The 12,142-nt window shown below is 41.5% G+C and overlaps 1 protein-coding gene across 1 annotated transcript in view; it reads left to right on the forward strand.

The window, feature by feature from the left end:
- polr1a (RNA polymerase I subunit A) overlaps window positions 1-12,142 on the forward strand; it is a 46,646-nt gene that overhangs the window by 29,048 nt on the left and 5,456 nt on the right. Inside the window, exons 21-30 of the mRNA XM_082178073.1 lie at window positions 1,585-1,667; window positions 1,747-1,912; window positions 2,396-2,617; window positions 3,720-3,934; window positions 4,853-5,020; window positions 5,121-5,256; window positions 7,153-7,313; window positions 7,392-7,530; window positions 9,953-10,060; window positions 11,512-11,766. Coding sequence (XP_082034199.1) covers window positions 1,585-1,667; window positions 1,747-1,912; window positions 2,396-2,617; window positions 3,720-3,934; window positions 4,853-5,020; window positions 5,121-5,256; window positions 7,153-7,313; window positions 7,392-7,530; window positions 9,953-10,060; window positions 11,512-11,766 — 1,653 coding nt within the window. The remainder of the gene's footprint in view (window positions 1-1,584; window positions 1,668-1,746; window positions 1,913-2,395; window positions 2,618-3,719; window positions 3,935-4,852; window positions 5,021-5,120; window positions 5,257-7,152; window positions 7,314-7,391; window positions 7,531-9,952; window positions 10,061-11,511; window positions 11,767-12,142) is intronic.

Here is a 12,142-nt window from a genome sequence, read left to right on the forward strand (position 1 = left end):
ACTAAAACTGACTCAGACGATGACTGGACCGAGCCACACAGAAATGACTGAACAGAATTTTGCTAGTCCGTTTTGTTCAAAAGTTATTGTGATGTTGACCCAAAATTAGATTAGATGCTGTTTCTCAGCCAAACTTTGAAATCAAAAATTGAAATGAAACCCGGTATGCTTCGTCTGAAAATCTCTGTATGTCACTGTATGTAGAAAAATTTAAGGTGCAATGTGTGATATTTCTGAGGATCTATTGACAGAAATGCAATATAAGATCCATAACTATGTTTTCAGTGGTGTATAAAGACCTCACTTAATGAACCGTTATGTTTTTATTACCTTAGAATGAGTCATTTATATCTACATAACCGCGGCCACCCACCACTTTATAAGTCATTGCTACTGACTTATAAAGCCCTAAACGGCTTAGCTCCAGTCTATTTAACGGATCTTCTATCGCCCTATAATCCATCGCGCTCTTTAAGATCACTAAATTCAAGGCTTTTGGTCATACCTAGGATATCCAGAACCACCAAAGGAGGGAGAGCATTCTCACATTTGGCTCCAAAACTCTGGAATAGTCTTCCTGATACTGTTCGTTGCTCAGACTCGCTCTCCCAGTTTAAAACTAGATTAAAGTCGCATCTCTTCAGCCAGGCATTCATATAATCCCACAGTTCAAACTACAATCCGGCCTCTAGCTCATAAATGCCAGAGGAGAACTGGCCCCCGACTGAGCCTGGGTTCTCCCAAGGTTTTTTTTCTCCGTTAGGTCACCTGATGGAGTTTTAGGACACCATTAGGTCACTTGATGGAGTTTTTCGGTTCCTTGCCACTGTTGCCTTTGGCTTGCTCAGTTGGGGATATTTTGGGGATATTTAATTTAAATTTATCAATCAATAAATTCCTCTTGAAACAAACTTTGTTGTATTATTTTAATTTAATACTGTGAAGCTGCTTTGATGCAATCTGTATTGTGAAAAGCGCTATACAAATAAACTTGACTTGACTTGACTTGACTTCTATGAAGGTCGACATACTGTGACGTGACGTCATGTTTCTACCGTAGCCGACAGCGAACAGAGCGCCACAGAGCGCGTTTCGTCACTAACTTGAATGAGAAGCAGCAGAAAAAGACGCAGCAGAATACTCAGGTTGTCCCTGATGCGGCAAACGTGGAGAAACGCCTCGGACATCGTAACGTTAGCTATTTCCCCTTACCTAAGTTAGCTGCTTTAATGCTCTTATCTTATACTAACTAGCATGGAAACAAGCTATGGTAAAGTCAGTGAATAAAAGACTAACACAATGATAAACAAGTAAAAATAACAATCGCAATAACATGTGGTTTTACTGAATAATTAAGTAAATATAATTTAATATAAAATATAATATAGAGAAACCTCATTGCTTGACTTGCTACTCTCTGCTGACTCAGACGACGACATCTTCCGATCCTACGTCGGCCACCGTTGCTTCTCATTGTTATTGACCGGTTGCAATTCGCAAATCTCACCACTAGATGCCGCTAAAAATCACACACTGCACCTTTAAATGAAAAAATGTAAGTGGTGTCTCTCTCTCTATTTTCAGGAGTTCTTTTTCCATTGCATGGCTGGTCGTGAAGGACTTGTGGACACTGCGGTCAAAACCAGTCGATCTGGTTATCTGCAGAGGTAGATCTGGGTCTAACTGAGCCGCTTCTGCTTCATCACTCTCTTCTGTCGGGAGATCTGATGTGCTGCTGTGTTTCAGGTGTGTGATCAAGCATCTGGAAGGTCTGGTGGTCCAGTATGATATGACTGTGCGGGACAGTGATGGAAGTGTGGTCCAGTTTCTTTACGGAGAAGACGGGCTCGACGTCCCCAAGATCCAGTTCCTACAGCCGCGCCAGTTCCCCTTCATCAAAGACAACTACGAGGTGACCGTACACAGACATGTTTCTGCACCGACCGCAATGTTGATGGAAGAATACATTTAACAGCAGTGTTGGGGAAAGTTACTTAAAGTAATGCATTACAATATTGTGTTACTCCCAAAAACAGTAACTAATTGTGTTACTAGTAATGCATTACAGTAGGGTAGAGGCAGAGTACAGTAGAGGTACTAAAATATAGAAATAAAGATAACCATCATGTTCTCACACACACACACAACACCTCCTCACCATATGGACAGGAGAGCTGTCAGTCAATAAATGTGAAAGAGTAACTAGTGTTATTTATTTGAAAAAGTAACTTAGATATTTTGTTGTAAATCGAAGTAATGCGTTACTTTACTAGTTACTTAGTAACAAAAGTAAAAACTTAGTAAAAAGTAATCTGATTACGTAACTCAGGTAACTTGTAATGACACTGTTGTACACACAACACTGTTTAACAGTGCATTATTTTCTATTTATCAGGTTATCAGAAAGTCTAAGTGCTTGGATGAAGTCCTGGATAAAATGGACCCACAGGAAGCGTTTAATCACTTTAAAGCCATTAAGAGATGGAAAGCCAAACATGAGCATGTTTCTCCCAGAGACGGAGGCTTTCTGCTCTTCTCGCAGAAGAAGATGAGCAAGCTGAAGTCTCAGATGGAGGCCCAGGATATGGCCAATGGGAGAGAGGCGGCCACTCTACAGGTACTGGAGCCTTTGTGGAGAGTTTTAGCTTACAAATGCTTGTTAGAAAGATGATTCAGTTCATCAAACCTTTCCAGAATAACACAGTATTGTTTAACCCTCGTCCTTCCATCGCACTTTGAAACACATCTTTCCCTCGCGTATCAAAATGACCCGAAGCCCTACAATTTTTTTTTTTTTTTACCTTTAAATTACTAGATTTGATCAACAAATAATAAATAAATAGTAATTTAAGCACATTCCTCACATTCTTTCAACTTAAATTCAAAATAACTCTCAATTTCATGCATAACCCTTTTAATTCAGCTCAAAATATCTTACTTTGCCGACCTCTTGTGGAAAATAAATAATATAACATGATATTTCATGACTCTAGCCACTAGATGGCCTTATAGCTCTATATGGAGCAAATGAGCTGTTCCGCTGGGTCCTAAAGTAGACATGTAGACATTATAAAATATTTTTTTGGTAAAGTTGTAGCATTTTTAGTTTACACATAGAAAAACCAAAAAATTCTCAATTCACTGCAGCATTCCTCGCATTCCATTCATTCCTAAGGGAGTCAAATTTCTGAGGGAAGGATTTGTTACTTTTTTTTTTAATTTCAACCACAAAACACCTTAAATCCATTACATTTTTTGTGTATTTAAGTGCGACAAAAGTCCACGGGTCTCAGACCCCTCTATTGAGCACTCAATTTCAAAAAAATTATTAAAAAAATTAATTTCGGGTCAAAATGACCCAAGGGAAGGATGAGGGTTTGAAAGTCGGTGTGAAAGGGAGGTTGCCCTCAACACTTCTGGAACAAGAACAAATGTGGGCGGGGCTTGATTGTGTCTGTGGGGAATTGATTGGATGGTTGTGGTTTGCTATTGGCTGATCTCATGTGAGTGACAGGTTATAGCTCCGCCCTCGTCATCAGAGAAGAGAAGAGATGCTGCAAGAGGAACTTATTCTGAGTCCAGATTATTAATACACTAATGATGTGCATGGATAAATCATTTATAATAAACACTGCAATATTCCATAAAAAAAACTAGAATTGTGCATGTTGATTTCACTGTGACTTGAATGCGCATGACAGTGCTGTGTCTTGTGTTAGCTCATGGAGAGGTGGAGAGCTCTGGGCGAGTCGGGCCGGAGGAGGTACTTGAAGAAGACGTCTCGTTGCCCTGACCCGTGTCTGGCTGTTCACCGGCCCGACATCTGCTTCGGCTCAGTGTCCGAGACCTTCGAGGCCATCGTCGAGTCCTACCTGGATCAGTTCAACGTCAAGCAGGAGTTTCAGGTGTCCTCTGAAACCGTGGACTCCGACAGGTAAGAATTCATGTTGATTGTTCAACATTAAACAATCTGGATTAAAGGGTCACTCTAGAATGCTGAATAGAGCTCTCTTTCACGTCTTTTTGCGTTTAAACAGACAGTCACACACGATACGTATCCTAGTAAACATAGTCTTAAGTGAACATAAACAGCTGAGAAATAAAAAGCATGTGTATGAGTATATTGGATCCGTGCAGCTCTTAAAGGGACAGCAGCCTAATAAACCTGCTGCTTTTGTTTTAATGTTAATAAAACCTCAAACTACTCACTGCTCTTGACTGAATAACTTCTGTTACTTTAATAAGGATTCATCCATATTTAATTTATACAGTGAAGACTATGCAGTGCTATTTTACATTTGATTATTCATGTTCATTACTGTTAGACTCCCCTGAAACACATGGAAAGCAGTGTTTGTTCTGTTGTATTTGTGTTATTGGTGGTAATTTGATTATTTGTTTTTATCAAGCGGCCACCTTCCCGTCTCTCTCTTTAATCCAACACTGAAGTGACTTAACCTGCAGTTCATCCACTGGCCACTAGAGACCGGCTGCAGAAGAGACTCAATCCCATAAACCCCCATGTTAAAATTCCCAACTTTACAGCAGAAACAAACATGTTTACAGTCTGGTGCAAAAAGTGGTTTTGGTCTATGAAGCTAATTTTGTCCTTCATGAAGACTGTGAGGGGGTGAATATTTTTAATAACTCATCCGTTTAAATTATATTAAGCCTTAAAGTTCTGCATAATTAAGGGCGTGGCCACTTGAGTGACAGGTGGATTGCCGCTGATGACACTACTAGCCGTTTGTCTGCTGTCTGTTAGTGTCACGTCACCTCAGCTAATCCCGCCTTTTTGTGTGTGTGTGTGTGTGTGTGTGTGTGTGTGTGTGTGTGTGTGTGTGTGTGTCAGACTCAGGCCCCTCCTGCAGCTGAAGTGGCAGCGGGCGCTCTGTGACCCCGGGGAGGCGGTGGGTCTGCTGGCGGCTCAGAGCATCGGGGAGCCCTCCACACAGATGACCCTCAACACCTTCCACTTCGCCGGCAGGGGCGAGATGAACGTCACACTCGGCATTCCCAGGTCAGACCTCACTGACAGTGAAATCACACAACTCTACATGAACACATTCAGGACCAATATGCTATAGAGCGAAGTGTTAACGTGAAATCATCCTCCACAGATTAAGAGAAATACTCTTGATTGCCAGCTCCAACATCAAGACCCCCATGATGAGCATCCCAGTTCTGGCCAACAAGAAAGCCTTGAAGCGTGTGAAGACACTGCGGAAGAAGTTAACACGTGTGTGTTTATCAGAGGTGGGCACGGCCTGTTCAGTGTTATTCCTCTATATGCTGTGTTATTCAAGAAGGTTTGGCCCTTCGCTGTAGATCTCAAATCTACACTGTGTGCATTTTCTGATCATGTTTTTCTCCCAGGCACATTTACCAATTCCAAACCACATTAATCTTGATAACTACTATTAATTTTGTATTGAGTCATTTATAAGTGATATATAATTGTTCATGAAGGCTGGAAATGAAAAACACCTTATATTCAGGTGTGCAGAATTATCAGGCAAGTTTTCTTTTACAGATAAAATAAGCCAAAAAAGAGATTTAACTCCACTGACCATTGGACAGTGAAATGCTCATTGGGTCAGCAGGGTCAGACAAATACAGGTGGAGAAGAAAAGACACATGTTAAGTGCTAAATAATTAAGAATTAAGGTGAAGAATTAAGTGTGAAACCATTAGGAACTTTTAGCGTTCTCACAGGTTTCGCATCTAATGTCTGTGTAGAGTTTCCTGTTAAAACGGTGTCGTGTTAGCGGCCCCTAAGTTAATAACTAATGATCGTTGTGACGGAAGTGAATCAATCAAATTAACTTTAGCTGGAAAATAACTTTATTCAAGAACTGCTATAAAGCCAAAACACTCTCTGTTACTTTAAACTATCCTTGTATCTCTGTGAAGCCACTTTGGAACAATCTACATTGTTAAAAGCGCTATATAAATGAAGATGACTTGACTTGATTAGTCTCCAGCGCCACCATTTTCCAGAACTGCAACCTGGAGTCTCCAGAAGAGCAAGGTGTCAGGGTCTCAGAGACTTAGGTTAGATAAAGAGTCCTAAAAAATGTATTCTTAATGGTTAAATTGGTCAAATGTGCCTGAAAAAAAAATATGATCGGAAAATCAACGTGCCTAATAATTCTGCATGCAGTGTAATGGTCATGTGTGTAAATATGGCACCTTAAATGAGTCATCGTCATCGTGAAGTCTTCATTCACTCACACTCATGTCATCTTCGAAGCACAAATGAGGATGTTTTTAATGAAACCCCAGAGCTTTCTGTCCCTCCGCTGAACGTCATGCAACTTTCCAGCTTTAAAAAGTTAATAAAGTCATTGTAAAAATAATCCATATGAGTCGAGATGTCTTTGATTCTCACACAGTAAGCGAGCACAAGTGAGTTTCCACTGGCCGTATTTGTGTGTGAATAAAAGCCTAAATCATATAAAGCACTCGTTTCTCTTCAGAAGACTGACTAAACTGCTCAACTCTTATGGATTATGTTTATCATCTCTTCATGAACTTTTTGAATGCCTTCCTTTCTTGGACTTTCAGTGGAGGGACAGAAGCCTCTCAGGGTTCATTCAAATATCTTCATTTGTGTTTCAAAGATGAGCGGAAGTCTAACGGTTTGACATAAAAGTGCTTGAATTTGGCTTTTTGAAATGTAAGTCCTGGAAAACCCCTGAAAACAGCCATATTTATGAAAAGGTACTTGAAGTGCTTGAATTATTAAAAGACAATATACGTTAACTTATTATTGCTATGAGTGTGATATTGCTCATAAATGTCCACGTATATGATAGTTTATATTCATCATGTATTCATGGGAGAAAAAATCAGTTTGAATGAAGACATATCTTTGTCATACTATCCTTTCAATGGTTAAAGTTTCCTCAGTCATTGCATGTGCTGCACTTTACTTGTAGTTTATTTATCTATTTAACTTTTCTAGAATTTGAAAGATAATCTTTGATAAATGAGATCTCTGATTGTATTCCTACCAAAAAGTAGTGCTTGAAAAGTTTTATTGTACAGTATCTGGACGAGCCCTGTCATATGATAAGTTGGAAGAGTTGTGTGACCTCACATGAAGTGTAAACCATGTGACCTCGCATGATGTGCTCTCGATCTCCACAGGTGCTTCACAAGGTGGATGTGGTGGAAACCTTCCGCATGCAGAAGAAACGAGGCGACAAATCCCGAGTCTTCAAGCTCACGTTCCAGTTCTTGCCTCCGGAGCGCTACCAGCAGGACAAGCTGCTGACCCCGGACGAGATCCTCCACTTCATGGAGCACAGGTGTGGCTGAAGCCCCAGTGTCCTGCTTCTGCTAACGTGATGTCCCAGGCGCCTCACAGGCTCATGTGTGTGTTACAGATTCTTCCGGCTGTTTCTGGAGGCCATTAAGAAGCTGAGTGTTAAACTGGCCGCGATCAGTATGGTGGACACGCGCAGAGCCACGGCGGGCGATGGAGGAGAAGGAGGAGGAGACGCCGGTGGAGTCGCGGCCCAAGAGGTACACACTCACGACTAGAGATGTAAACATTCACTCGACTCACGATGCGATACGATTCACGAGACCATTTTATCACGATTTTTTGAACAACATGAGATTTAAGTTAGGGATGATGTTCATCCAGCCGGTTGTTATCTCAGAATAAACTCCCTTCAGGTGTGTGTGTTATCTCAGAATAAACCCCTTGTGTGTGTGTGTGTGTGTGTGTGTGTGTGTGTGTGTGTGTGTGTGTGTTATTTCAGAATAAACTCCCTTCAGGTGTGTGTGTTATCTCAGAATAAACTCCTTCAGGTGTGTGTGTGTGTGTGTGTGTGTGTGTGTGTGTGTGTGTGTGTGTGTGTGTGTGTGTATCTCAGAATAAACTCCCTTCAGGTGTGTGTGTTATCTCAGAATAAACTCCTTCAGGTGTGTGTGTGTGTGTGTGTGTGTGTGTTATCTCAGAATAAACCCCTTCAGGTGTGTGTGTGTGTGTGTGTGTGTGTGTGTGTTATATCAGAATAAACCCCTTCAGGTGTGTGTGTTATCTCAGAATAAACTCCTTCAGGTGTGTGTGTGTGTGTGTGTGTGTGTGTGTGTGTGTGTGTGTGTGTGTGTGTTATCTCAGAATAAACTCCCTTCAGGTGTGTGTGTTATCTCAGAATAAACTCCCTTCAGGTGTGTGTGTGTGTGTGTGTGTGTGTGTGTTATCTCAGAATAAACTCCCTTCAGGTGTGTGTGTTATCTCAGAATAAACTCCCTTCAGGTGTGTGTGTGTGTGTGTGTGTGTTATCTCAGAATAAACTCCCTTCAGGTGTGTGTGTTATCTCAGAATAAACCCCTTGTGTGTGTGTGTGTGTGTGTGTGTGTGTGTGTGTGTGTGTGTGTGTGTGTGTGTGTGTGTGTGTGTGTGTGTGTGTGTGTGTGTTATTTCAGAATAAACTCCCTTCAGGTGTGTGTGTGTGTGTGTGTGTGTTATCTCAGAATAAACTCCCTTCAGGTGTGTGTGTGTGTGTGTGTGTTATCTCAGAATAAACTCCCTTCAGGTGTGTGTGTTATCTCAGAATAAACTCCCTTCAGGTGTGTGTGTTATCTCAGAATAAACTCCCTTCAGGTGTGTGTGTGTGTGTGTGTGTTATCTCAGAATAAACTCCCTTCAGGTGTGTGTGTTATCTCAGAATAAACTCCCTTCAGGTGTGTGTGTGTGTGTGTGTGTGTGTGTGTGTGTGTGTTATCTCAGAATAAACTCCCTTCAGGTGTGTGTGTTATCTCAGAATAAACCCCTTGTGTGTGTGTGTGTGTGTGTGTGTGTGTGTGTGTGTGTGTGTGTGTGTGTGTGTGTGTGTGTGTGTTATTTCAGAATAAACTCCCTTCAGGTGTGTGTGTTATCTCAGAATAAACTCCTTCAGGTGTGTGTGTGTGTGTGTGTGTGTATCTCAGAATAAACTCCCTTCAGGTGTGTGTGTTATCTCAGAATAAACTCCTTCAGGTGTGTGTGTGTGTGTGTGTGTGTGTGTGTGTTATCTCAGAATAAACCCCTTCAGGTGTGTGTGTGTGTGTGTGTGTGTGTGTGTGTGTTATATCAGAATAAACCCCTTCAGGTGTGTGTGTTATCTCAGAATAAACTCCTTCAGGTGTGTGTGTGTGTGTGTGTGTGTGTGTGTGTGTGTGTGTGTGTTATCTCAGAATAAACTCCCTTCAGGTGTGTGTGTGTGTGTGTGTGTGTGTGTGTGTGTGTGTGTGTGTGTGTGTGTGTGTGTGTGTGTGTGTGTGTGTGTGTGTGTGTGTGTGTGTGTGTGTGTGTGTGTGTGTGTGTGTGTGTGTGTTATCTCAGAATAAACTCCCTTCAGGTGTGTGTGTGTGTGTGTGTGTGTGTGTGTGTGTGTGTGTGTGTGTGTGTGTGTGTGTGTGTGTGTGTTTGTGTGTGTGTGTGTGTGTGTGTGTTATCTCAGAATAAACTCCTTCAGGTGTGTGTGTGTGTTATCTCAGAATAAACTCCCTTCAGGTGTGTGTGTGTATCTCACAATAAACCCGACAGGGTGATGAGGATCAGGTTTTCATCAGCATGAAGGGGTTTATTCTGAGATAACACACACACACATATAATCCAACAGTGTACAAACAATAGTCACAAAATGGCGGCGGCGTTTGTATGAAACGAGCGAGTCCACGACACTGGATGGCATAATTAAATAACTGTACACAAAATATTGATTCGACTGAGTTTTAATAATTTATTAGCTCACCAAATGCAAAAAATTCCACAAGGAAAACCCGTTCCTAGCGAGCGTATAGCGCTGCTGACTCCAGTGACCCGGATGAGCCTGTGTTTCTGTGTTCAGCGGCTGTTATCTGGGAATATCACACCGCTGGATGGAGTGATTGACCAATCAGAATCAAGTGTAATAATGGGATAATGACCGTCTCATGCCTGACTTCTCCACAGGGTGAAGGCAATGAGGATGCAGAAAACAACATGATTGTGGATGACGTGGCGAATGAAGGTGATGCTGATGCTACGGATTCCAGGAGAAAAGAAAAGCAGGAAGAGGAGGTATTAAAATTCCCCTTATTTCTGCTCTGCTTTTGTCCATGTTCATCTGTGTTTAGTGTGTGATGTTGCAGTTTGAGCATGATAGAGTTCTTCTCTATATCAGTGTCAGTGTTTCTGAACTCCTGAAACGCCTCCATTGTAGTCTTGAGTTTCTTCCGGGAACGAACACGTCACAATATTCCTCATTATAATAATTCATACACAGAATAAAGGGGCGGGGCCTGGTTGAGTTAATTAGTAGTGTGTTAAACTGGTGGTTATGGTAAGGGGCGGGACATTTCCCAAACACACTCGAAGCGCTCAACCAATCACAACACACTGCTCCAGCCAACCAATCAGAGCACAGTGTGCTTTTCAGAAGGAGGGGCTTCATAGAGACAGGAACTAAACAGAGCGTTACTGACAGACTGGGAAGAGAGGAGCCGCAACAATGGAGAATATGAGGAAAATAATCAACATTCAAGCAGGAAAACCTGTTCTAGTAGAGCCTGAAACAAGACTTTGAAAAAGAGCCCAAACACAACATCAAGACTGTAAAATGGCACAATTTTGCAGCTTTGTTTCAGTAAATGTTGTTTTTTTCTGTATTTCTGTTTTAATGGTTTAATTAAATTTTAATAATCAAAAACAATGTCTGAGGGATGGAAAAGTGAGATATTAAACTTTTTTTAATAAACTGTATTCTTATTGCTTTGAGAAGCACTATAGTAATACAGTTCTGCTATAATGACCTCTGTGTGTGTGGATATATGATATGATGATTACGCGAGTCGGCATGAAACAGGAGTTGTGTTCATGTGTTCTTCTCTATCGTGTCGTATATCCGAGTGAATCTGGCCAAATGCCGTGACGTTACACTGTAAAGCTACGGTCACATGACTTTGAGCACGTGACATTTCTACGGACACTGCAATGGTTGCGAATGCGATTATGTGTTATATTGCGTTATTTTATAAACATAAATTCAACATATAACAAATAATAATGAATCCAGAAAGTAAAAACATACAGTCTACCCTCCACTTAATGATGCAAATTTGCAGGTCAGAGTTCACCAAACTTCTTTTGCATGAGCTTTTGCATGAGCTTGTTTTCCGGTCTCCAGCATTCGCATGCGTATGAATGCAAGTCAATGGAACCTAACGTATTTTTATGACTATTTTTATGCAGTTTCCAGATTGAACAAGCCATATTCAATTCACGTTTATACTGTATTTATAGCGCTTTTCACAATACACATCATTTCAAAGCAGCTTTACAGAAAGTGCCTGAGTACAGATTACAATTTAGAGTGATCTGTTATCAGGTAACTGTCTAAGTTATGCATTTCAGAAATGTACACATACAAAATCACAGTTAGCTAAAACATTTTAATTTAAACAAGCCATAGGCCCCTGCATATGTGTGACACAGGAGTGTGTATAACTGGCTGTGTGTGATGTGACCCTCAGGTGGACTATGAGAGCGAGGAGGGTGAGCAGGGCGAGCAGGGCAGTGATCAGGAACAGGAAGTGGCCGAGGACAGACAGGAAGTGTCCGAGGACCGACAGGAAGAGGCGGGATCTCCTGACGAGGGCCCGGGTGCTGAGAGCTCTGAACAGCCACAGTCAGACTCACAGGAGACCATGAGGATCAATGCTGTGCTTCAGTTGAGCTCTGCTGTGGAGGACTACAAATATGACACCGTGAACGGGCTGTGGTGTGAGGTGTGTGTGTGTGCGCTCTTCAGAGATGCGCTGAAACACTGTAGGATTGTGCTCTAGTTTTCTGTTTCAAATGGTAACTGTCAAGATTGAACACTCAGAAGCCCTTTAGACTGAAGTAATCTGCTATTCTAATGCAGGGGGTAAAGTGGGCCGGAAGCACCTCAGATAAATCAATTCATTAATTAATATCAATGATAGTGCGATGGTAGGCTATTGTTAAAAGAAATGTTGTGTGCACCGTCAAATTGCAGCCAGCAATGCCCACCGACATGGTTTTAAAGCTATTTCTTAGGCCTTCAAAAGTCTTAAATTGCACATATGCAGGTCAGAGAAATACAAATTATAATTTGCATTACATTGTGAAAAACATGCTTGT

Source organism: Leuciscus leuciscus (genome assembly GCF_965113295.1).
Source record: "Leuciscus leuciscus genome assembly, chromosome: 8".
NCBI lineage: Eukaryota > Metazoa > Chordata > Actinopteri > Cypriniformes > Leuciscidae > Leuciscus > Leuciscus leuciscus.